Genomic DNA, 27,964 nt, shown 5'->3' on the forward strand with positions numbered 1-27,964 from the left:
TTTCAAATTATTTTTTTTTAATAGAATCTAACAGAAATACAGTTACTTATAAAGCATACTTTTTGCTAGAAGAGATTGTCTTCTACTGTAAATAACAAATAAATCAATTTATAAAAAAAGGTGATATATTTCATTTCATAAATAAAAAAATAAAATCTCTTTTGGATAAGCAAACAATGTTCTCAACTATAATGTTCATTTCAACAGCAACTAAATTCAATGAAGTGAAAACTTTGCGTTCATGCCTTGTTGATGACCAGGGTCAGTGAGGCCAAGAGCATGGCCAGGAGGACGGAGCACTGGACACCAGCTGAAATAAACATGATAAGGTTATCACATGATCGAACTTACATTACAGAGTGCTTTCCGTTGAAAATCAGACACTTTCTATATGTATAGGTGGCATATGGCTTGCCAGGGACTGTCTATAAGTTAGGTGGCATATGGCTTGCCAGGCACTGTCTATAAGTATAGGTGATATGACATGCCAGGCACTGTCTATAAGTTTAGGTGATACTGTCTATAAGTTTAGGTGATATGACATGTCAAGCACTGTCTATAAGTTTAGGTGATATGAAATGTCAGGCACTGTCTATAAGTTTAGGTGATATGACATGTCAGGCACTGTCTATAAGTTTAGGTGATATGACATGTCAGGCACTGTCTATAAGTATAGGTGATATGACATGTCAGGCACTGTCTATAAGTTTAGGTGATATGAAATGTCAGGCACTGTCTATAAGTTTAGGTGATATGACATGTCAGGCACTGTCTATAAGTTTAGGTGATATGAAATGTCAGGCACTGTCTATACGTTTAGGTGATATGACATGTCAGGCACTGTCTATAAGTTTAGGTGATATGACATGTCAGGCACTGTCTATAAGTATAGGTGATATGACATGTCAAGCACTGTCTATAAGTTTAGGTGATATGAAATGTCAGGCACTGTCTATAAGTTTAGGTGATATGACATGTCAGGCACTGTCTATAAGTTTAGGTGATATGACATGTCAGGCACTGTCTATAAGTATAGGTGATATGACATGTCAGGCACTGTCTATAAGTTTAGGTGATATGAAATGTCAGGCACTGTCTATAAGTTTAGGTGATATGACATGTCAGGCACTGTCTATAAGTTTAGGTGATATGAAATGTCAGGCACTGTCTATACGTTTAGGTGATATGACATGTCAGGCACTGTCTATAAGTTTAGGTGATATGACATGTCAGGCACTGTCTATAAGTTTAGGTGATATGAAATGTCAGGCACTGTCTATAAGTTTAGGTGATATGACATGTCAAGCACTGTCTATAAGTATAGGTGATATGACATGTCAGGCACTGTCTATAAGTTTAGGTGATATGACATGTCAGGCACTGTCTATAAGTATAGGTGATATGACATGTCAGGCACTGTCTATAAGTATAGGTGATATGACATGTCAGGCACTGTCTATAGGTATAAGTGGCATATGACATGTCAGGTAGGAACGAAGAACCATGGGATATGAGATACCCGCCCCTCCCAGGTTTTTTTTTTGACAACGCTCAATTTGCGTTATGCCAAGTTGATCATATTCACATGCACAGGCTTTCAAGTGACATTTTGCAAAAAAATAAGGGCCATTTTTAGGGCAAAATTATCAAAAAATAAGGGCACTTTTTAGGGCTTTTTAGACAAAAATAAGGGTTAAATTTACAAATCAATAGGAAAGAAAAAATGTTTTACTCACCGTTCGCAAGAGCAATAATACAAAAACTAATTACCCACTCAGAAGATCATACCAGTGGTCATCAATAGCCATATTCGGCATTCAGCACAAACCATGATATAATTCAGGTGGACTCCCATGGCTCACAATAAATGCTGAATATAGCTGATAACCATCAAGATGTCTTCTGAGATGTACATTTAATCAACATATTCATTTTCTGAAAGTATACTAAGACTAAATTTAATAAATTCCAACACTTACTTTGTGTCAAATTTATTTCAACTTTCAAAATTTGAAAATGTAGGAATTTCAACAAAAAATTTGGTCTTTTTTAGGATTCTAAAGCTCAAATAAGGAAAATAAGGACCCGCTTGAAAGCCTTCATGCACAGTAAGGTATATTGGGTGATCTCCCCTTTATCATAGTACATGTAGTATTATAGTACATGTAGTAGCTAAAACGTATGGACTCATTAGTAATAAAAATGAAGCACGAACCACAAGCACCATCCCCTCCAACACCCCAACTGATTTAAGATTAAAGTTTGGGAGGTACCAAAATTGTGTATCAGTCTTTAGCTTTCGTTTGATTCTCAAGAATTTTAGACAATTGTATTTAGTCAATTTTTACCCGGCTGCCCCACCCCACCCCAGCTTTGTAAAACGGCGCTACGTGCCTGTCGGGGTCCATCAATTGTTCCTATTAGTCCTTTTGATTCCTCGACTAACATGGAATTCAGCAAGATAATAAATAATGATATTAATGATTTTCTTCTGCTAGTAAAAAATATATGTCGTTTACAGCCAGTGCATTAGTAAGGAGTATGAGTATAGTATATGTCATGTAAAATCGCACATGCTGATCACAAACTCGATATGCCAGCCTTTCTCTGATATCCCATGGACAGCCTCTTAAGGTGGGTGTGGAATTTTAGGTGTTTGCTTTGTTGAAAAATAATGCAATTTTATTTGTGCTATCAAACGGAATTTTGAGCCACATTCGTATAATTGGAAATCTTAGCGAGACACAAATTTAGCGATTTTCCCATAAAAATGGATATACATAATATATATATAATATATGTATATATATAGCTGCAGAACTGTAGCTCTCTGAAAAAATATTTTGACATAACAACGAGCTACAGATCCACCTCTTATAAAAACCTTCGATTTATATGAATTGACCGTCTACCTAACATGGCTACGTCAACAAACGAAATCATTTGAAGCTGGGAGTTTTCAGGTCGTATGGGGCTTTAATGAATATTTGAAGGTATGTTTAAACACAAGTATAGTAGGAAAATATGTTAAGAATTTTTTTTATATTAAATTTGTGAGACAGCAACTCAAGAATACAACGATATAAGGGCTCAACCGTGCGCAGCTTTTTGTGCCCCGTAAATCGAAGGTTTTTATAAGGGGTGGATCTGTAGCTCTCTGTTATGTCAAAATATTTTTTCAGAGAGCTAGTTCTGCAGCTAATATATATATATATATATATATCGATCGATTTTAGCGACTTTATAATTTTAGGAAAGATAACTATTACCTTCGATGTGGAATAAATTGTTAGCGATACTCAATTTTAGACATCTCATCACTCTCGCTAATAATGCCAAAATTGAATCCTCGCTAAAAATTCTGCTTATATGGTAGTACTAGTAAGAAGTGTACTGACCGGCCGTGTTACTGTAACTGACTCCAGATACCGAGGACAGGGCCGACAACTGGTCCGCACTGAGAGCGGCCCTCTGGGAGGCGGTGCTAGCCTGAGCCTGGGCAGGATCAAAGGTGTAAATCTGTGTGGTAGAGAAACCCTGAAAAAAACAACAACAAATGATGAAGATGATGCAATGTCACCGGAAACAAAGAGAATTGTGGGTTGTAACAACTGCCTGAGAATTATTCAATATCTTATCAAATCATTTATAAAATCAAATTCACTGGTACATTCGATTAATACTGTTTAATCTGAAGGCATTGTACTGTGAATTTCGGCTCTAATTCTTATTCTTTTGTTTTCTATGTTCCTCACGATGTGCAATCTAACATCTTATTTAAAATGGACCCCCCCCCCCCCCAATGTGTGTGTGATTAAACAGGTTTCACTGTTCAAGCAGATTTACAATGATAATATAGAAATGATTTTATGAGTGTGACTACATTCATCGTGAGCTGTGTCACATACCGAGGATACCGAGAGGAACTTCACAATTTCAGAAGTACTAATTGTTTATCAGAATCGCAGTGAACCGCCATTTCAAAATGGCTGCTAAAATATCAAGTTTGTCGGATTTCAACCAAAGTTTGTTTCTAGGGTGAATTGAGAATCCCAAGTCCATTTCTAGCACCAAAAGGGACAAATATCCGCGTATGACAGTTCAAGTATTCGTCAACTTTTCATAACGTTTTTTGAACGAACTGGTTAAATATCGAGAAAAATGTAACTGCAAAAATCATTATAGTTTATTATTCATACGTTAGTATAATACTGGTATTGTCCATTTACTTGTGTATACACCTGATTAGCAATTCATATATGTATGTACTTGTTTCCCCAACATGCTGCATCCACATGCAGTTTGCAGTCTATGTAACCTGTAGTTAATGTTGTCAACTTTCTTTCTTTTTTGAATTTCCTTCTTTATAAGTTGTTTTGCTGTTATGTCCCCTAGGCTCAAAATTGGAATAAACTTATCTTATCTTATCTGTAACCCCCCAACCCCCCCAAATCATAAAAAAATTCCATATTGTAAACATTGCTTCTGCAATTATTTAATCGTCTCGGGACATAGTCTGAACAGAGACTAACATAATGTTATCAATGCTTCAGGTCAGAAAGACATAGAGAGCAAAAAATCCACCGAGCTTTCCCACTGCCTTTTGTAAATGTAATTCAGGGTCATACCATGTACTTTGGTAATCACGAATATTATTTAATTTTTCTCCCAGTGACAACATGAAACCATCAGTGCAGAAGGACACTTTTAATATTTCTCAGTTACAGAATAATAGTTCATGAAGGGTGCTCCAGTACATCGCACCAAGGAGACTTACGGTTAATTCTTCGACATACTGCATTCTCTAGTCAGGAGCAGCTTTTTGTTTAGTATGTGAGGTATGCGTTTCTATTAACAAGATATGAATTCAAGGTGCACTTGCCATTCAGTTCCCAAGAGGAATTTAACGCATCAAAATTTTGCATGCATTGATGTAGTTTTCATAGAGTTGAGAAAAACAAGATTTAAAAAAAATGTGTACATTTCCTATAGATTTAGCCCTGCAATGTAATATTTTCAACTTACTGAAAACGCTGTTGGGGGGATGTAGGCCACATCAGCGGCAGCAATGCTGTCAATCTGCGTCTCCGACAGAGTGGACATTTCCGATGAGGTCAGACCACCTGCATGTAAATTACAAGATTTCAAAACCGTAAACTTAGAATGATTTTATAAAACTTCATTGAAGAATTCTATTCAACATGCTATACCGATTACTATTCCTATGTTGGAAATAGTAGCGCTGTCCCAGACTGTGATGTCACTTCCGTATTCGGTCTTGGCATGCGCAATCCATTGCTGCAGTTGGAATTCGGAACAAGTGGTGACCTCACCAACAGTATCAGCAGATGCCCTGGTGAAAACCAGCATTGGTATTATCAACTCAGATATATAAATTAGAAGTCTAATTCACTGATCAAACTCGCATTGATTCTACGGAGAAATCATCAAAGTTAAGCATGTGTCAAAAGACGTTCAATAGGTATTATATAACCTGAAGATTTTAAATGCCGGTATATAATAGTTAAAGCGGAGTCATATGGTATGTATTCTCATGAAACACATCATAATTCACTTGTAATTATGGCGCTATTCTTACTTGTAGACTGAAGACTGGATTGAGGAAATGTGGCTGGTACTGGCGCCGCAGGTCAAGTGACCGAGAGATCGGAGTTCGCTGGATGTAACAGTGGCAGCGCTGGAGGATTTTTCATAACTCAACCACCGATCGAATACGGCTTGTTTCTGTTAAAGATACAAAACCCCGGCATGTGGTCAGCTGGTCACTGAATTGTATCAACAGTACTAGAGTGTATTTCAGGTTAATAGTCAGAGGTTAGAGAGCATCAAGTTACCTTGCTATCAGTCCAGGAGCTAAAGGTTCCCATACGAGATATGGAGTCCAGATTGATGGGGATTGTAGCGATCTCTGTTGCGGTGAGTCCCTCGATGAAGGACCCGGCGGAGTACACGTAAGTGGTGGTCCAGGAGGACGGCGTGTTCCAAACCTACAATGAATCGTCATAGTCATAGGATAGTATACTCGGTAAACACACATGCAAGCTATATTTACTGAATGTCCGGGTTTAGCGTCACAGTTGCTGGAACAAGAGATTCAACTCGTCTCTACTTAGGTAGTAGATAACGGCTGGATTGAAAGACATATTCCCTTGAATTAACGTTCGCTGGCAGTCATTAATAATGTAAATTTCGATCATTTCACATCGCAAACGATTAAAAACTTTAAAATGATTAAAACGGTCAACGATAAAACTAAATCCAGACAAGAGGTGACTAGACCCATTGAAAAAGAATTCTTAGCCTAACGAATAATTCCTATTGCGAAGCTCGATAGGCTATTCCATGCACTTCGCAAAAACCGTGCTGTAGTGCACATACCGGGTATATAGCATTACATTAATATCGACGATTCGCCGTTGCTAGCTGCATGGTATTGCCGATCAGAAGACTCGTGGGGTACTTACCGTTGATCTTTTGGCTACAACCACCAATGCCTCCTTCTGGGCGTCGGACCAATCAGAGACGGACCCTAACAATTCTGCGCAGTCCTTGAAATCCTGGTCCTGGATGTTGCTGATCTGTGTGGTAGTCAGTGCCGACAATCCCGTAGTTCCGATGGATGTCAAATCCGTGCATGTAAGGGAAGCTACGGTAAAGAAAACATGGACCAATTTTAGCTAAACCAGATCAGTTTGCAGAATCTTTATTTTTCTGAATAAAGAGCCAGTCTGTCAAACCAACAGAAAACAGCATTCGATTAAATAATAAATGTCGTTTTAGAAAAGGCATGGGGGTACGATCTGTGACGCCAGCATTCTTTTCGTGAAGTGTGTTAATAGATTTCAGTTTTGAAAATACACACATGTACATGTATGTAGGATATGAACTTCAAAGCTTCACGTCAGCATACTTTATATGAAGCCCTATCGCGCTTCTTAGAGTACGACGGTGTGAAGAGTTGCAATTCATACTCTCATGTATTTTCAAAAATGAATTTATTTCTGATATTTACATTCTACTTTCATCTTTGTCAGAATTTAAAATCAAATTAATCAAGATTCATTCGCGCATACTTTACAACTACAACGCGTTCATCAGGAAATGGCTATCCTTACTTGTAAAGATATCAGAGACCAAACATTGAAAATGTCAATATTAAGAAATGACACAATTTGTACGGTGTTGTTTCGATCTGAATGCATTCTTCGACATACCTGTGGACCTCCTCCGTCTGCCAGACGCTTGCTGACTGCCAAGACTCTCCTTGACGCCGACCACAAACTCTACAACCTTCCTCTTTCCTTTCTTGAACTCATCCTCTTCCGTTTTTTCTGCTTCTTTGGCCACAGCATTCTTCGTTCTCTCTTTCCTTGTGTCATCGCTATCTTTGAACGACTCCATTAATTTGTCTGTTACGTCATTCACCGTGTCCTGAAACCACGAATAGCGGATGTAGGATACGAAAGTGTTCACCGGTCACCGGTATATATTTACCAGTTAATTGTAAATTTCATCATGGCTAACAAAATGATGTTGGACCACTTAACTTTCGTGAATTTGCCTCCTATATTTTACATAAATTCGTATCAGGACATAACTAAATTAGCTTATATTTTCATATTCATAGTGAGCATTTTGTACTTATTTGAAATAAATAACACAAACCCACACACTTATATTACGTAATCTGAGATTCTGGGACATATTATGGTTTTGGGTCTCTCTATTTGCCAGTTTTTTCCTAATGAAACTGGAATTAGATGTCAAATAAATGTGTTCATTTTCTCGATTATACATATACAGTGTACGAATACATGTGTATATAACAATAATTCAATTACGTCATTTAGGTGACTAAATTCAATTGCTGCGTACGGTTCTGTACACAACAACCGATGATAAAAAGTAAAGATAACGAACAGCAATCAATCTCACAAATACCACAAGGATACAAAATTAAAAGTAGGGAAAACACAGACTACATCAACTTACATAAAATTAAGTTACAAAAATTAACATGGTTTGATTACTTACACCCATCAATACTTGGCCTTTGGCTGATTTTAGAACAGTGCGCATAAAAAAGTATAGGTACATTGCATACACCACTGCACATGCTTTTAGACTTACTGGTTTTTGTTTGTTGGGGCACGTGCCTTTAGACTTACTGGTTTTTGTTTGCTGGGGCACGTTCCTTTAGACTTACTGGTTTTGGTTGCTGGGACACGTGCCTTTAGATTTTCTGGTTTTGTTTGCTGGGGCACGTGCCTTTAGATTTTCTGGTTTTGTTTTCTGGGGCACGTGCCTTTAGACGTACTGGTTTTGTTTGCTGGGGCACGTGCCTTTAGACGTACTGGTTTTGTTTGCTGGGGCACGTGCCTTTAGACATTCTGGTTTTGTTTGCTGGGGCACGTGCTTTTAGACATTCTGGTTTTGTTTGCTGTGACACGTGCCTTTAGACTTACTGGTTTTGTTTGCTGTGACACGTGCCTTTAGACTTACTGGTTTTGTTTGCTGTAACACGTGCCTTTATACTTACTGGTTTTGTTTGCTGTTGCACGTGCCTTTAGATTTACTGGTTTTTGTTTGCTGTAACACGTGCCTTTAAACTTGCTGGTTTTGTTTGCTGGAACACGTACCTTATCCATGGAGGCTAGTTGGCTGTCAGACAGTTCTGACATGAAATGACCAAGGACCAAATATCCCGAGGATTTGATTTGGCTTGTGTCAGTCCTGAAAAATGGGAACATAAAATGAAATAGCTTGAGGAAGCTGACCTCGAAATTGTTTACAGTAAAGTAAATATTCTATGTTCAACATACATTGACATCTTGCTGATGATGTTCGAGGCAACCTTCTTTCTTGTTGTTGAATCCAAATTACATTTCTGAAGGGTAGGGGCCATCTTCTCCATAGCGTCGGCATCCATTCGGTCGGGGGCAGCGGAATCGATACCACAGAGAGTGTTTCCTGCCTCAGAGAGGTCATCAGAGGTCAAAGTACCGGAGGACTTACTCTACAAAGCAAACCAAAATATTCATTGATAATTTCTAACACGGATGAATTTTGTTTCTTTGTATATACAGCATCTGTACACTGCTGGACATGAAGTTACCTTGCATTCTTTGAAGAACTCAAACTTTTCCTTCAGTTCGTCTTTTGTTAATTTCTTGTCGTCTACTTCGGCCAATCGTTGAACGACAGCTTCGCAATTAGCTGTGCCAAATTTCTTCAGCTGGGATTTACTGTAATGTATTGATGAGCGTTTACAAATCTTAAACTACAATGTAGCGTGTGTAATCAACAGATGATTTCTTGTTGATTACGTCTTGCAGAACATTTTATCCACGTCACACATCCCCTATAGATTAAAAGCCTAATTTAGATCGATGTCATAATCGTATTCTATTGCATTATGGGATTGTTGCTTGTGTCAGCGCATAGTGCTCACGACATAGGACCCTTTTTAAAGATTTCGGTGAAAATCCTGCAACTTCCATTCCACATGTCGAAGGCAGGTGAATAAAATGGTAACCTCTTGGAAAGTCTAAAGATTATCACATCTAAGATTTCAATTCACTAAGAGACCGAGTAAGATGCCACGGGCTGTAACTGTTCCTCTACCAAACATTCGTGGAGTTAAAGGGTTTTTCGTATATTGGACATAAAACAATTTGCTAAAGTTATATTTTAATAATTACAATATGAATTGAATAGTACTCTACAGTTTGAAAAAAATTATTTGTAGGAGCACTATCCAGTTGATCAAAGTTAGCAATTCAAATTCAAAATTCTGCTGGTTATTTTAGAAATAGCGGAATAAAGTGAGAATTTACTCCACCATAGCAGGGATTTACATCATTATGGCAAGAAAATACTTCGACGTAGCTAGAATTTTACTTTGACATAGCGAAAATTAGTTTCAACATAACAAAAATTTACGTCATCATAGCAACAATTTTACTCACCATAGCGAAAACTTGCTTTAAGATAGTGAGGACTTGCCTAAACATAGCGAGAATACATCTCAATTAACGTTGCAAGAATTTACATCAGCATAGCAAGAAATTACTTAATCATAGCGAGAAATCACCTCAATATAGCGAGAATTTACTTAAAGAAAGCGAGTAATCACCTCAACATAGCAATAATTTACTTAAACATAGCGAGAAATCACCTCAACATAGCGAGAATTTACTTAAACATAGCAAGAAGTCACCTCAACATAGCGAGAATTTACTTAAACATAGCGAGAAGTCACCTCAACATAGCGAGAATTTACTCAAACATAGCGAGAAATCACCTCAACATAGCGAGAATTTGTGGAGCCATGGTGTCTACTGTGCTGCTGTCAACAGCACCAGAGAAGGTGGCCTCATCTGTGGAGTCGATTTTGGAGTACGTTTTGTACATGTCTGTCAGGGTCTTCATCTGTAATCATATAAATACTAGTTAATCCAGTCAATATACACATAGATACTAGTTAATCCAGTCAATATAAATACTAGTTAACCCAGTCAATATACATATAAATACTAGTTAATCCAGTCAATATATACATAATTTAATCCAGTCAATACAATGTATACGAATAAATACTAGTTAATCCAGTCAATATACATATAAATACTAATTAATCCAGTCAATATACGAGTAAATATTAGTTAATCAAGTCAATATAAATACTAGTTAATCCAGTCAATCTACATACATTGTTTAAATACTAGTTAATTCAGTCAATATAAATACTAGTTAACCCAGTCAATATAAATACTAGTTAATCCAGTCAATATAAATACTTGTTAATCCAGACAATTTACATATATTAAATAGTTAATCCAGTCAATATACATAATTATAAATACTAGTTAATCCAGTCAATATACATAATTATAAATACTACTCAATCCAGTCAATATACATAATTATAAATACTAGTCAATCCAGTCAATATAGATATTTGTCAACATAAATACTAGTCAATATAAATATTAGTCAATATGAATACTAGTTCGATATAGTTAATATATTCAGTCAACAAAATGAATAGTACTTAGTCCAGTCGATAGTTAGTTCTAGTTAGTTCCGTGAATATATAAATGCTAGAAGTTACATTAAGTAGATATTGGCCAATATACATACAAGTCAGCTCAGTCAATCACGCAAACAATTAGTAAGAACCTTAAACTGATTGCAAAAGAAATTATTCTCGCGTCATTTTCTGAAACATGAAATAATCATCATGAAAATATCTCCTTGCCAGTAAAGCTTTTTTATATTGTTGAAGTATCTAAAAGGGAAGTAACTCTGTAAATTCATGTCAGAAGTTTACACAATTTCAATCATTGTAAACTATGGAATAGAGTTGTCTGAAAACTGAATGTAGTCAGACACAATGCTTTCAAGGAAATTAATTTTTGACAATTTTGAAAGCAATGTACAAATTTTATCGAATTTAGATACCAATTGTTTCATTACAGTTGATAAGGGTGAGAATTTCATTTCAACACTATATAAACTGCAGCGTCATTATATTTCAGAATCAGACTAGGTTATGTTACTAAGTTTAGAAAAAGAGGCAAAATAGTTTTCTTAAACATTTGTACTCCCTAAATTGGTTTTACAAAAATTATGGTTAGATTTGAAAGATACACAATGAAAGTGGTTGTTTTCGATGATTGCCTGACATTTTTTGCAAATTTAAGAAAATGTACTTCAATATAGCAAAATTCACCACAATTTAATTTTTTGAAACTACAATATTGAGTAAATTTAGAATGTCTGCACATGAGCTGTTGATAGAAAAGGGTCGATACTCAAACACTGCAAGGTCTCAAAGAAAATGTCAGAAATGTGATTTTAACGAAATTGTTGATGAATACCATTTTGTTCTGTCATGTCCCTATTATTCCGATTTACGAAAAATATACATCAAACGATATTATTTTACTCAACCATCCATGTTCAAACTTGTGCAACTTTTTTCAATAAGAAACAGAAAAGCGTTATGTAATCTAGCAAGGTTTTTGATAAAGGCACTGAGCCTAAGAAACTTATAACATATCATATGTTTGTCCATCCTCCATATTTGGTCACATGATTCTTTTCACATGGTTATACTCACTAGTATATTGTTACTAGATTATTATATAACTGTACCATACCAATGAGATGTTTCCCAAGGTTTCAATAAAGTAAACTAAACAAAAGCACAACTTTGAGTTATGTCCCGTAATTACAATGGTAAATATCAAGAAAATTAATTCAAGTAACTTTCTCCTTGTTTGAGTTTGAATATAATAACACATGGTAACAATATATATTCTGTTATGATTACTTTGATGTTAAACTATGTATTGTCTGGATAAAATATGAACTGAGGGTGTGTGACAAATTTTAAAAAACCAAACCAACCAAAAAAATGTAAACAGATTTCTAAAAGTGAAGATGTACACATCAATGTGTCAATGAAAAGAAAGCTGAAATATAAGTCAAAGATTTAAAAACTTACACAATATACTAAATATTACAGGTGTTTTCTGACCTGTTCACGTGACATGTCCGGAGCCTTGGCGATGGTGTGCAGTTTGTCCGAGTACTCCGCGTCCTGTTCTATCTTTTTCAGATCTTTGTCCTCCAGTCCATTCAGGAACGGCTTCATGTTGGATAACCTCGCCAGCGTGAAGTTAGAATCCGTACCATTGACATCGCCCAAGGCGTTCTTCACTTTCTTCATGTAAACACGGGCCTGATACGAAATCCATCATTTAAGTTCTTATCCTCTGATGTTCCATATACTTTTATTTTAACAATACGATAGAGATCTAACATATGGACTTCCTGCTAAAGTGTTACTTTCATGATAGATTCATTAAACGTTCATGCGCATGAAAAGGTGAAGATATCGAACAGTAATTCCTATAAAGAATGCAAAATTAGGAGTAGAGCAAATACGGATCCCTGGACATACCAGAGATGGGGGAAGTGGGATCAGGTGCCTGAGAACAGTAAGCATTCCCTGTCGATAGAGCATACCCGCCGTGAGCCATCTATCTTGATCAGGTATAAGGAGCAATACGTAGTCAAATTCATTGTGTGTAAAGAACGGCCTAACAATTTGTATAAAACACGTCAGACAGCATTTGACCCAATGAAAGGTTGACTTGATAAATTAGATCGTTATAATGACCATAGAAATTTGTGAAATGCTAACTTTAAACAAGACTGTTGACATCCTTGTAACCTTAACTTATATGTCAGTAACCTGCCTCAATTTAAAAACTGATCATACGCAAAACATGTTCTTGCGTATCGAATCAGTTGATAGACATAAACACCATATGCAGGTGATAATTGAATATTGCTACATAGATATCGGAAGTTGGCGATGGAGAAGTTGAAGTCATCCCATTTGTCATAAAGTTGAGTTGTTAGTTTGCATCTATATTTCAATGTAGTGTGTCTTCGAATAATTTTAAGCATTACAATATCTTGAAGTCTGCTTTGCCATGAGAACTCAAGGGCAGAAATAATGCGCATTCAAAAGACACACATTATGTGGGTATAACGGCGTGGTTTTTATGTGAAGTTCGATGGCTACATAAATTTGTCATACTGTAATTAACCTGTGCCTATGAAAATAATTTTTTTGTATATTTAGAAAAAAAGGAAAGACAACTCTTTTGATTTCCCTAACAATTTTGACGTCACATAAACCAAATAATATGACACTCCCTTCATCTTCTTTCACAGGAACTGCACGGGGTATTCAAAATAGTTTACTTCATACATGTATAAATAAGCAGATAGTTCGCGCTTGCTGCTCTCTTCCAAAACGAGTTTGGGAATAAGACACATTCAAGCACTATAATGGTTAATTATAATGGTAAACACAAATACACGGAGAGGAAATTTATATATTCACACTTTTGTGTCCATCAACTACAATTGATGAAGTCAAAATGTTGAAGTAAAAAATCAAGGACATTCTATAGATTTATGTACGTTTGTATGTTTAAAAATATAAATAACATATGAAGCGTTTCAGAACGCACATATTTGTTATCAAATATTCTCTTTGGAATGACAAACGTTCTGCATAAATAAATGCCACGAAATTTTATTTACGTTACTCAAATATCAATAAATGTTTGGAAAAAAAATCTTGACCGCTTCAAAATAATTTCGACATATTGAAATGCTTTCCCACACAAATCCATTGGTTCTGTTTGATTTTCGTTGTACCTGTGTTTTGTACAGTGAAATGGTAATCAAGCTGCTTTTGATAATTAACAAAAGTTTCAAAACAGATGGAGTAAGTACGTCGTTGGTTTAACGCTGCTCAAATATATCTGAGACAACACCAATCCCTTACGACTGTTTAAAACATGTATACTAATCGTCTAAATGGTGGTTTTATTTTAAAAAGCATTGTCATCATAGAAATCCTTTGATACACAATACTGAACGACATTTTCAATTAATTCAAAATCCTTTTAAACTTTTCAGAGATCGATATCATGATAACATAAAGGAATGTTTTAAAGGATTGTCATTAGAAAATCCGTTTTATGTCCAATTCCATGAAGGTGAAATAGAGCACACTTCTAAAGAAATAATGAGAAACTGAAAAAGTAGACCATAATTTTAACCCATCTCCTCATTTAACACACACACACACACATATATATATATATATATATATATATATATTGTTTTCTTAGATCTCGAGACTGAAAAGATTTCATTAAATAGTAAAACATTATTTTCCCTTTAGTAGAACTTTAAAAGGATTGAAATAGCGATAGTCTCCTGATTAGATCAGAGAATTGGAATGCGATGTTATTCTAAAAATTGTTGGTCTTTTGAAAATATGACTCGAATGTTGAGAAAGTACCTGTTTCCCATTGCATTTGATAACTAGATACTATTCGAAAAATCGCACATTTTGTAAAAAAAATCATACAGTTTTTGACAAATACCTGTTTTCGTTTGCATTTGATAAGACCAAAGTATTATTCTTTAAATCGCGCCTTTTGTAAAAATCAAATACACTGTTTGACACAAACCTGTTTCCAAATGTATTTGATAAAGGCAACATAATATTCTTATAATCGCGCTTTTTGTAAAAACCAAATACAGTTTTTGACAAATAACTGTTTTCGATTGCATTTGATAAGACCAAAGTAATATTCTTAAAATTGCGCTTTTTATAAAAACTAAATACAATTTTTGACACAAACCTGCTTCCGGTTGCATTTGATTGTGCTCTCGCCGTTCTCGCCAAGGAGATCCGGGAAGCTAGAGAGTGGGGCGTCATCGAGATCTGCAGGTGACAGTTCCTTACCCAGACCATTCTCAATCAACTTTGCAATGCCGCCAGCCTGCTTCTTTACCTGCGGAAAATAGTGAAATACGAAGATAATACAGAAATAGTCAGAGCAAATATTACTGTTCTCTCTAAAAGAGTCTAACTTTTATTTCAAGCCTATTTTTCACAAACTACCACTTGTAATTTGCATAATTAGATTGATACTATTATTTATATTATAGAATAGAATACCGACACATCTTTAAAAACAAATTTTGTTTAGTGAATTTTTACACAAAATACAAGTGCAAAATTAAACTCTGTATATTTGATGATCTTTTTTAACTTATGAAAATGTACATTTTTAATATGATTCTGTAACAGAATGGTACTGTAATCGGCGCTTTCCATCAGCCATCAACTTAATCATCGTGAGGCAATGATTGTAGATATCACTGTATCGACGATTTGGCATCTAAGGACTTACAGTGTTAAGTGTTAAATGATCTGTGTGACTTATGCAATTCAAAAATGAATCAAGATATTAGACGATCGTAAAGTGTTAGGAGCCCTGTCGTTATGGACTAAACAACAGGGTCAATCTACTGGAAGACACACTTTCGTCTTTACATTTCAGCTATATCATCGTGTTTGAGTGAATGAAGGACTCACTTTGTCAACGAGTTTGGCTTTCAGAGACTTCTTTGGGTTGTCATCGGAGGAGAATGCCTCTTCAAAATCCTTCAGGACGTCAACAGTGAAGGAGCCATCAGGGATCTTGTCAATGTCTTCCGGTTCAAAGGACCCCAAAGCACCCTTCATTTTCTTCAGATCGGCGTCAGAGAAGTCTCCCTAGGTAAGTTAAACATACAGGTAAAATTTCACGGCCCCCTCACACAAATAAGTGTCAGTAAAAGCATCCCCACCGAACAGTGATGCGTACAGAATTCAGCGTGACTAATATAAAAGAGTGGGGGAAAAACGGATAAGTCATCATATGTACATTCCCAGTGTGTTTGCTTTTGAAATTTTTACCAATTGATAGTTATTTCCTCATGAATGCGATGCAGTTGTGAACAGTGTGCGTATGAATCTTGATAAATATAGTAAGTATATTTCAACGACTGGGAATTCCGACAGAAATGAAAATATAATTGGAAGTATAGAAATGAATTTAATATTTTTGAAAATACATGAAGATATGTATGAGACATTAACGCGTATCGTGAAGTATGCTGGTGTGAAATCTCGCGGTTAATGCATTCAAAAATGAAATTAATTTCTTAAATGACGACTCACAGAGATCAGCGTCAGTGAACTATCCGTACACAGTAGTTATATGTATAGGTTTAATGCAATTACCCCCTCTATCACAGATTGGAGTTATGCACCCTTCGGTTATTTTTCCTTTTGAATTAATGATATACATGTATCGACAAATGATCTCTGAATACAGCTACAATATGCATTTTACCCTAATACGTGTGGTTGTAGTTTAGTGTATTAGTTAGTAGTCCAGAAATTTTGAATTCAACATAATTCAGATAACCCTAATTAGATACAAATTGTACATGTAAATATCTCCAAGGATATTTTTAGTGCTTAGAAATGATACCCTTAATTAAATGAATATATATAAAACATTTCTCCGGACGATTTTGCTAGGGTCCAAAATATCCGGATTAACGAAACTGTGTATGGACATAACCCTTACAACAAAACTAATCATATTCATGTATATGAATGATTTCATTTATTTGCTCATACAATGTGACGTTAAACTTTTAACATTGTCCTAAGATACATACATTTCTCGTTAGCAATATACGTAAATGAATTCCAATTCACGAAATTATTTTAAAATTGCATTCAGTAGAATTTCCATCTGAAATGAACGCTCACATTAAACAGAGTGTGGACGCCATTATATTTCTAACTATATAATGAAATCAATCACGTTCCATATATTTGATTAATATTACTTGTATGATATAAACACTCACATTGGGTTTTCCAAACGCTGTTTTGGCGTTGGTCAAAACTTTCTTTCCCTGGAATAAAATACAAATTGTTCATCGATAAAAAGTCGTACATTTGTTGACTAGATGAAATATGTCGATTTGGAATGTTCCCACTCACCATTCTTTTTGATGACATCTTCATCTCCTTCACGTCACCGGAAGTAATGGCGGACTGCAGTGCAGAATCAGGGATGCTCTCAAAAGAACTTTTCTTCATGTAGGACATCATACATCCCATACAGGCAAACGTGGATTGGTCAAAGGAGGAGGGGTCATTGAAAGACGGCTGCTCCATCACAACCTCTGCAAATTTTCTCATCTGTAGAGAAAATATATCTAAATCATTTCCAAATCTCAGTTACATACAAAATTCCTAAAACAATTTTGTATACCTGCCTTTGGAACGGTAAACACGTTTTTATACATAACACATTTATTTAAACAAAATGCGTATGTGAAACACTGATGCCTCTGTATGGTAGCAAATTAATTTGGGTACCCAAAGAAAAATCTTGCCCTAAGGAATACACATGTAAAATATGAAAGTCCTAGCACTAATCTTTCAAAAGTTAAGGCCGAGGTTGACGTTTTTCAAAAGTAGGTCAACATCCAAGCTCAATGTCAAAAATTTTGTTATCTAAAGAAAGGTTTTGTCATAAGTAATGCACATGTCAAATATGAATGTCCTATCACCATCAATTCAAAATAAAGGTTTTGTGGACAAATAGACTACCAGACAAATGGAGAGACCAAAAAACAAAACAACGTAAAGCCCAGAACTCGCGTACGGGGGCTAAAAGGAGAAGACTGTTAATTTCTACAAAAATGGAACTGAAAATGATATTTTTTGTTACCGAGGGATGTCCACATGCGCTTCTATTTAAACATGCTTTTGGGTTAAGCCAACCCTGCAATTCTTTAAGATTTGGTTATTTTCATATTTTTTGTTTTGCATTTTTCGCATAGACTAATCTTTATCCAGTTTGAAGGTTAAAGTTTTAACTGAGGATTTCAAGTGCTACAAACCCGGTGCAGGACTTACATCAGACTTGTCGATGTTAGCTGCGTTACTGCAGACGTCACAAGCGGCTCCTTCAATGGCAGAGGCGTTCATCTGACGTAACACCTTCCTGTCATTGGCCAATGCCCCAACAGCACTGAAAAAAAGCATTTAAAGAGTTTTGTGATTTATTAACTACACAAGAGACCCCTACAATCATTCGGATTTCATCAGAAAATGTCAAACACTGACTTTACGATCTCGTCCTTGGAAAATTCGGATGGCTGTACGGTTTTCAGGGCATCCTCTAGAAACTTGCTTCTCTCTGTCTTTGATGCTTTGCTTAGATCAGCAGTTCTTAAAGTCTAAAATATACATTAATTCAATTATGCTTCAGGTTTAGCAAACTTTGGGATCGCAGTAGATAAAATGAAGGGATTCTGGTGTTGATAATGATGTCATTATTCTGGCTGTTTTGGCTTTCAGTCTTAATCAATTCAATTCATAACAAGGTATGTACAAACATAACAGACTATGAGACACAATTCTAATTAGTATAGACCTTGGTGTGACGCAATCTTTTCAACATGGAGAATATAATGCTTGTCATTGATATAATGCACTGGATTATAAAATAAATTACGTGTATATATTTCATATCTGAATCCAAAGACTGTTTTTACAATATGTTGAGATCCAATTGCTTATTTAATTTTACGTAAATAATGGTCGATGAAAAATGTTCATGGTCCAGTGATTTACAATAAACGTTGAAAATAGTGCAATGGTCATTTGATACCGGTAAATAAAGGTGCATGGACCACGAGGCTGTAAACTATCCCACAGATTGGGTAATTTTCGAAATTAACCATTTTGGAATTGTCTTTGAATAAAAACCGCAAGGGACAAATTTCATGACTCCCTAGCAAGGGAGTAGGGATATATCGTAACATTATGGTGCGGGTGGGGTATAAGTGAGCAAGTGCTTGCGTAACACCGAAATAAAACGCATCGGGTTCGATGTTAGGAGGCGATGCTATTTTTAAATTTCAAATATCATCAGAAATGTAAATTGAATGATTGATTAGATATTGTTTAACGTCCCTCTCGAGAATATTTCACTCATATGGAGACGTCACCGTTGCCGGTGAAGGGCTGCAGAATTTAGGCCTGTGCTCAGCGCTTACGGCCTTTGAGCAGGGAGGGATTTTTATCGTGCCACACCTGCTGTGACACGGGACCTCGGTTTTTGCTGTCTCATCCGAAGGATCGCCCCATTTAGTCGCCTCTTACGACAAGCAAGGGGTACTGAGGACCTACTCTAACCTGGATCTCCACGGGACTCAGAAATGTAGAAGATTCCACAGCATCAACAGACTTCTTTCCGAAATGGCTAAAAATGCAAATGCCCAACCCTGTTTTGATATTGATTTCTTTTATATGATGATATACACATACCTCTTTGATTTCTTTTATATGATCATATACACATACCTCTTTAGGATCAAGAATATCCTTGAAATATGAGGGATCCGCACCACATTTAGATAAGAGTTTGACCCAGTCATCCTTTTCTTTCTGTTGCATCTGACCGCTGGTCTTCTTCTCCTTGATTTTCGCACTAGTGATGTTGGCGAACACCTCAATGTCACGTTTATTGAAATCACTGCATTTCCCGCTCATTACGTCCATGCTGCAAATTATTATCATCTTTTTATTTCAGTTTCCCCCCCTAATAATTTCGAAATCTCTTTTTTTTTCTCAGGAAAATAATTTAATATCAAATATATCCTTTTTATCATTTACATACATTTGAATCGTTAGACAAGGAAATTTCGTATTGTGATGGGTACTAGAGAGCTACAGGCCCAACGTGTTTAATCGTAGTACAAGTTATCTTTCATTAAAACAATGTGTTTTGAGGTTTAGACAATCCGCTCACTATTTTGGTACAATGGGATATGTATTCTGTTGTTATTATACCCCCCGCAACAAGTTGTGGGGGGGGGGGGTATACTGGAATCGGGTTGTCCGTCTGTCCGTCCGTCCGTCCGTCCGTCTGTAGACGCAATGGTTTCCGGACTCTAAAGCATTATCCTTTCCACCTACCGTCACCATATCATACATATGGACTACCCATGGGATGAAGATGTTCCCTATCGATTTTAGGGTCAAAAGGTCAAAGGTCAAGCGCACTGGACATCGAAGAAGCAATATGGTTTCCGGGCTCTAAAGCGTTATCCTTTCCACCTACAGTCACCATATCATACATATGGACTACCCATGGGATGAAGATGTTCCCTATTGATTTTGGGGTCAAAAGGTCAAAGGTCAAGTGCACTGGACATCGAAGTAGCAATATGGTTTCCGGGCTCTAAAGCCTTATCCTTTCCACCTGCAGTCACCATATCATACATATGGACTACCCATGGGATGAAGATGTTCCCTATCGATTTTGGGGTCAAAAGGTCAAAGGTCAAGTGCACTGGACATCGAAGTAGCAATATGGTTTCCGGGCTCTAAAGCGTTATCCTTTCCACCTACAGTCACCATATCATACATATGGACTACCCATGGGATGAAGATGTTCCCTATTGATTTTGGGGTCAAAAGGTCAAAGGTCAAGCGCACTGGACATCGAAGTAGCAATATGGTTTCCGGGCTCTAAAGCGTTATCCTTTCCACCTACAGTCACCATATCATACATATGGACTACCCATGGGATGAAGATGTTCCCTATCGATTTTGGGGTCAAAAGGTCAAAGGTCACGCGCACTGGACATCGAAGTAGCAATATGGTTCGGTTTGTCATGCCATTTGTTTTTTACACTCAGAAAAGAGGTAGTTTATACCTATTACCAACACCCTTTGGGAGATTGGGGTAAGCGGGGGGTATTCTTAGTGAGCATTGCTCAGTACCTCTTGTTAAATGTGGATCATAAATTGTTGAGAAGAAAATTTCAGTCTCTGTTCGTACACTGAAAGTTACAGCCATGGGACTCCCTGACACCTGCGGCTGTTATGTTTTATTCATTGTAAACTATTCAGAAACCCGTGTCTCTATATCCACATGTTAGTGTATTAGATCTGTGAATATTTAATATAACACCGACGGATAGTAAATCATCCAAGGAATTTGATAACAATAAGATATTTGACAACGCTGTGAAAATCGATGTGACAGAGGCTGCTTGTTTAGGAGATCATGGGTAGGTACATGTAGCTGATATTGTGATCTCGCATATAATGGAAACTTACAGTGTATAGATCCACTGGTCCTACTCCCTGTTTAATGTTGTGTAAATATTAAAGAATGGGGCATTGTTATTACTTCGTGATTAAAGTGAAACGAGTTTATTTGAATTTATGAAAAATCAATCAAAGTTCATAAACTGGAGCAGCGACACTCGAGCTGTACGTAACACAGAACAATCCGTCACCCCAAGGGAACGATGTGGTACTGAATGTGAAAACGGCTCATTATTTATCCAAGCATGGATTCGATATTCTCACAAAATGGACTGGTAGAAAGCAGTCAGTACATGGAATTTTAATTGTGTATCACGGCACACCTTTTATACGTACTGTGCATGTAATTATTGAACAAACCACCTTCTTCTAAAAGATATATATTACGCCAACTTTGATAAATTTCAGTTTGCATTTTCTGGAGTATTATCTCTGCCATTTCACTTAAAATAACAAAATATTTTAGAGGAGTTGGAAAATATGTATTTATTGGAATATTTCCGTTAATTCGTTAGTAAATGGAGCTATATTTAGAACGAAAGAAAGTTCTTACGCATCATTCATTCTACGCCATTTTCAATCATAACTTTGAGAAACTATGATGAAACACGTACATGTATATGAAAACAAAACGTCGTAGCAAATAAAAGACATTCTTGATTAAACGAATTCACTGTAAATTCTATTCTATTCCCTATTCAATACTGGTATACTTTACGATTTAATTTATCTGAAAATCTTAAGGATGTATGGTACACCAGAGAAATTTGATATAGATGAAAAGTGGAGAATTTGTACAACGTTTTGAAACTTTATTTAGTAAAAAAAAAATGCAGTTTTATTAGAAAGCAATTATCTGAATTTTTTTTAAAAAACCCCTGCTGGTCTTGAGCTACTCGGCTAGGCAATGATTTTCGAAAGGGATAAACAAATATTGCTGATATCTATATTTTCATTCATATTTTAACAAAAGTCACTCAATATGACGATGTAGAATACCTCCGTATTTAGTGATGCTTATTGATAGTAACATCTCGTTATACAACCAGTCTTTGTCCAATATCAGCAGACACTTCGATAGTGAAACCTTTACTAAGCGTTCTCTTTCAAAATTCTCTTTAAAGCAATACAAGTTGTAACGGACAGTATATAAATTGATAAATAAAAGAACAAACAGAATAACATATCAGCTGAGATTCGGTTTGGCTGAATATTTGGACTGACGCCTTCACCGAATCTCGGAGCAGTCCTTCATAATTCATGTCTGGAAATTTACTTTCAACTTCGGCCAGTTCTAGCAATTAATGTGCACTTATGTGACACTGCTGTTCGCTAAAGTCTTGAACTTTCATACACTATATGATAGTTTAATTTTGTTATAGGTTTATGTTGTCGTTAAATTTGTAAAAGTTAATTGTAAAAGTTAATTAATTGATGGTGTCGAATCTTACAATGATAAATAAGAGTTTTCTTTCCTTTGTACTTTAATTACATAAATAAACGTTCACTCAGCAAGTAAACTTTCTAACTATTCGAATGGTCTTCTTGACCTTCGATCAGAACGTGATTTCCTGTATTAAATAAAACCCATCTAGAAAACGACGGGAAGCGAAGATGCTATCACGTGACCAATATTTATACATTATATAATCATATACATTATAAAATCATTTCGTAATTACGAGATTTATTGTCGCAATTAAGATTTTTTTGTTGTAATTACGAGATAATGACGACATAGTGGAATATAATTTTGTTTTACGTGATTCTAATAGGCTTTCGTACTTATGCCATTTCTCTGTAAATGTGATGAACTCCTACTTGATTTTACGTACTTATGAACATGGTAAAACAAATAAGAAATTGGTTACACCTGGGATGGTCGAAACCTATATTAAAAAATAAGAAATAAGTCTTCTGCAACAGTCCAAATAGATTGATTATATATAGTGTGATTTCTAAACCGATATATTTGAAATAAATAATCATATAAATGTTGTAGATAAAATCAAGGATACAGATGCGTGATTCCATTAATCAGAATCGTGTTTTACTATGAAAAAAAGATTGGCTTGAAGTACTTCAGAGTTTTATCGTTTTTTGAATAAATGGTAACGCATTGAACAAAGTCACGACCCATGTCTATGTCACACGTGCAATTTAAATTTATCTTTCTCAAGTTTATGACCCAAGGGGATATCCTACAATGTATATCTTGCATTAAATGATTATTGAATTGAATTAGCTGGTCAGTTCATACATATTTAGTAAGTTCGCGCACGATTCTCATTCAAAGTTTTTGGGTGTCCTTTAAACGGATTAATAGAGCGAGCATTGTACCACTGCTGAACTGTCCTTATTGGTATGTCGGCCGTGGAAGCCTGCCAGCTCTACATTTCCAACACTGATCGACATAATAAAGTCTGGACATGGAAATGTTGAAATATTGTGTAACAAACAAAGAAATAATAATTAAAAAATGAAAATATGGCCTTAGGGTCTACATTTTTTATGTTTTAGCCTTTTGCTTAGAATTATTTTGAAGATATTATCAAATATCAAATGCCATTTCGGTCAAATATACATGTACCAACTTATTTGACTTATTTAAGTTTTAGAGAGTTTAATCAATTATAACTTCAAAAGATACTACACACGGACTTGGCTTTGCAACAAATGTCGGGAGTAAAAAGTTCAACACAATGATTTGAAATATTGACAATTTTATCTTTTCTATAAGAATCACTCAAACAGTTCCCATTTTCATCAAAGAACTTTTTAATAGGTTTACTTGTATAGAAATAAATTTCATTTTTGAAAATACATGAGGGTATGAACTGCGACGAGGGTATGAACGGCGACGAGGGTATGAACGGCGACGAGGAAACGCACCTTCGTTCTACTTTTATTTCTGTCGGAATTTTCAGCCGTTACATAGACATATTTCATTTATCAAGATCCATACGCGCATTGTTCACAACTGCAGTACATTCGTGAGGAAATGGCCCCCATTACAATTTGTAACGATATCAAAGGCAAAAACATTGGAAATGTAAAAAACAAAACTCCGATGATATAGATTTTATTTCTCCGGACTATCTACTAAAATGTTTCATAACTCAGTTATTGAAGCACGTAAGCGATATTGATTTCTCATACACTAGACCCAGTTTATGAACTTATGGCTCGACCTTTCGCTTTGTTAAAGAAATTATTGGGATTAACTTAACTGGATTGGTCAGGTTATGCGCATGTACATGTAATTGGAACATGGGGGTATAAACTTATGTTGTATGCGTGTTCAGTTTCCCTTTCAATGGCGTGAAAAGGAATTTTAAACATAATATTGTTATAAAAGGAAATAAAATTCCGATCTTGGCCGTTTACCAACACTTACTTCTCCAATAGAAGGTCGGTGGGGGCGGCTTTCAGACAGTCAGCTTGCAGGATTTCCGGAAAGTTTTGCAGGGTTAGATTCCATTTTTCTCTGTCCCATTTCCCACAGCTTCGCACATCCATCATGATCTTGGCCTCAGTGGCTTTTATAGTTTTACCACCCTCCTGAAAAAAAAAAAGAAATATGTAATACACTCCAAAAATAAAAACAATATATTGATTTTTAACAAGAAAATGAAATTTTGAAATTGTAATCCAAGTTGTCTGAATTAAACAGGAAATGACGATTACTGACATCATAACTCATGGAAAAGGTAATATATCTGGATTTTAAAAAAATGAGACAAATTGATATTCAGTAAATGTTTGATATGCTTACGACTAGTGCGCGTCCGCAGTCGATCTTTTTGACGATTTGCATTCTGGTCAAGCAATCTGTGAGCAGCAGGCCCTCGCAGAGTACCACTTTCTGTTTTTTATCCATGTTTTGAAACACGAACGTGCTATTGTCCTCCTAGAAATGAAAATGATAACTTTGACACTGGCGTCATAGATATCGAATTGCAACTAATTTTGTAATTTATGCCTTTTTAAAGCGTCCATAAATTCGTCATTACCTTCTCATCTCATACATAAAACTTTTTTTTTTTAAAATAATAGTTCGAGACCATGAGTTCAGTAGTCATGGTAATGCGCTATGGACGCAGACTTACTTTCAGCGAGGAGAAGACCTCTTTGGGGAACTTTTTCATGTTAAGGGCACTGACAGAGCTCGGGTCTTTAAGGAAATTCTTCAGATTATCCTTATCTGTCCTGCTCATACTTCCATATTTTTCGATGTGTCGCACCATACCACCGCATGTACGAGATTCCAAGTTTGCTTCGAACGCTGTTTGCAAGAGAAATGAAAACATATTCTGATTAGTATTAAAGATGATTTCCATTGCTTTTTGTTGTTGTTGTTTTTTAATTCTTTATTGAGGATTTCCTTAATTCTAAATTAAATTAAAAAAATAGTAGATACCATATCAAGAGATTTTATACAAATTAAAAAATAGCTATAACTTCTTGAGATTGGACAAAAGAAGAATGATAAGGTGAACGTACTGCCTAAATCCTTGATTTCTTGGAAAACCTCTTTCTGTTTAGCGGTCAGTGTTTTCTCAAAATCTGCTTTTGTATTTCCGTAGTCATCCACAGCTGTGCAGGGCTTTTCTAACGGGTTCTTTAGCTTTTGACAAGTCATGCACTCCTTAGGGCACTGAAAGTCTATCTTCATTATGGGCGGAAACGTTATTCCTCCAGGCAGACCACTAGGACGCGTTATTCCGCCAGACGGAAATGTCATCCCACCAGGTGGAGGAGTTTGTCCACTAGGACGCGTCATTCCGCCAGATGGAAAACTCATTCCACTAGGTGGAGGAGTTAGTCCGCTAGGACGCGTCATTCCGCCAGATGGAAAAGTCATTCCACTAGGTGGAGGAGTTCGTCCGCTAGGACGCGTCATTCCGCCAGATGGAAAAGTCATTCCACTAGGTGGAGGAGTTCGTCCGCTAGGACGCGTCATTCCGCCAGATGGAAAAGTCATTCCACTAGGGGGAGCAGTTCGTCCGCTAGGCTGGGTCATTCCACCAGAAGGAAATGTCATTCCACCAGGTGGAGTAGATTTCCCACCGGAGAAAAATGTGTTCTTGGTGGGAAGCTGGCCCTGGCCTGATGTTTAATTATATATTCAAATATACTGACAACGACATCCATGTATATATATATATATATATATATATATATATATATATATACACATGTATGATAATCTCAAATAAATAAATAAATGAAAATGAAATACATATTACATTGATTTAAAAAAGAAGAAGAGACACTTACCGAATGACCAACAGCAAACTAATAAGAAGAAACATATAAAGTATAAAATGCAATGTTTTAAATTAAAATTTGGATACTTTCCGAAATGACTGGAAGAAATGCAAAATTGAAAATTAACATTCTGATGTCAATTAAAAGTGATATGTCTTACCAATGAGAACTAAAGAAGTGGCGAATTTCATGTTTCTGACTCCTGCCAGCAGGGTCTGGTCTGAACTAGGAGAACGCACAGCGCAAACTTGCCAGATCGCGGTCTCCGATGTTCGCTATATACACCCGGCCTTTTAATCTCCTCGTCATGCCTTTATATATACATCCATAATTTCAGTTCAAATGTTCAATGAAATCGAGTATCGCGTCAGCGGAGCAGGAAGAACGAGATACTGTTTGGAACTGAAGCAATAATTCATAAATATTTTATTTTATTCATTATTCTTACCACATGTTTGAAATAAGTACTTAGATCGAAATGCTTCTAACTGATGTTGTATACCGTGATTTTTTTTTAATATAAAAAATGTGGATTTCAGTTAAGTGGATACACAAAAGGAAATAATTTTTATTTTCGCAATAAAAGATAATCATACATATGAAATATATGAATTCCATAGGGGATGTCATAGGGAGTTTCAAAGTTTATAATGTTATTTTACAGAATTTTTATCATGAATATAAAGATCCACCTTTAGGTAAGACTTCTAGAATGCTAGATATAATTAATGATGATTTATTATCGTAAACCATTGTACGAAAGGTATAAAGAAATACATTACACAAAGTCGGTATCCAGAGTAGAACAAAAGAGAAAAGGAAAAAGGAAGAATATGTGAAGGATAACGAAGCCCAGACAAACTATTTCACTTATTGGTAAAACATACTGTATCGGCCATGTACCGTCCTTAATGTGTAAAATCAATATTACTTTTCTCTATATGATGATATATATTAGTATTACCATTATGATTTGAAAATGTATTTCACGTACAAATATGCTCTCTTTAACGACGTCGATTAACAATACTAATTTTGGCACTGATACCATTCATGACAGTTTTTTAAAGGGATCACGCCGTGGTCAATTAT

General features: G+C 35.9%; 1 protein-coding gene across 1 annotated transcript; it reads right to left on the reverse strand.

The window, feature by feature from the left end:
- Positions 1 to 27,145, reverse strand: LOC125668216 (uncharacterized). The gene is made up of 26 exons (XM_048902057.2): positions 27,033 to 27,145; positions 26,882 to 26,899; positions 26,105 to 26,710; positions 25,711 to 25,886; positions 25,377 to 25,511; positions 24,999 to 25,162; positions 19,847 to 20,045; positions 18,605 to 18,717; positions 18,395 to 18,509; positions 17,471 to 17,671; positions 17,335 to 17,382; positions 16,004 to 16,183; positions 15,264 to 15,416; positions 12,566 to 12,769; positions 10,325 to 10,452; positions 9,137 to 9,266; positions 8,844 to 9,037; positions 8,661 to 8,754; positions 7,236 to 7,452; positions 6,486 to 6,667; positions 5,856 to 6,008; positions 5,600 to 5,745; positions 5,211 to 5,353; positions 5,026 to 5,123; positions 3,399 to 3,537; positions 1 to 310 (listed from the first exon to the last, which is right to left on the reverse strand). The coding sequence occupies exons 1-26, from the start codon at positions 27,061 to 27,063 to the stop codon at positions 240 to 242; spliced, it is 4,038 nt and encodes a 1,345-aa protein (XP_048758014.2). The 5' UTR covers positions 27,064 to 27,145; the 3' UTR covers positions 1 to 239.
- Between the last annotated feature and the right edge of the window lie 819 nt (positions 27,146 to 27,964).

This window comes from Ostrea edulis, chromosome 4 (assembly GCF_947568905.1).
Source record: "Ostrea edulis chromosome 4, xbOstEdul1.1, whole genome shotgun sequence".
NCBI lineage: Eukaryota > Metazoa > Mollusca > Bivalvia > Ostreida > Ostreidae > Ostrea > Ostrea edulis.

Excerpts from the sequence above, each read along its gene's own strand:
- LOC125668216 (XM_048902057.2), bottom strand. The coding sequence starts at position 27,063 with ATGAAATTCGCCACTTCTTTAGTTCTCATTG. Across the intron at positions 18,510-18,604 it reads TCCAAGGACGAGATCGTAAA|TGCTGTTGGGGCATTGGCCA; the intron begins GTCAGTGTTTGA and ends GCTTTTTTTCAG. Across the intron at positions 7,453-8,660 it reads AACTAGCCTCCATGGATAAG|GACACGGTGAATGACGTAAC; the intron begins GTACGTGTTCCA and ends TCGTGGTTTCAG.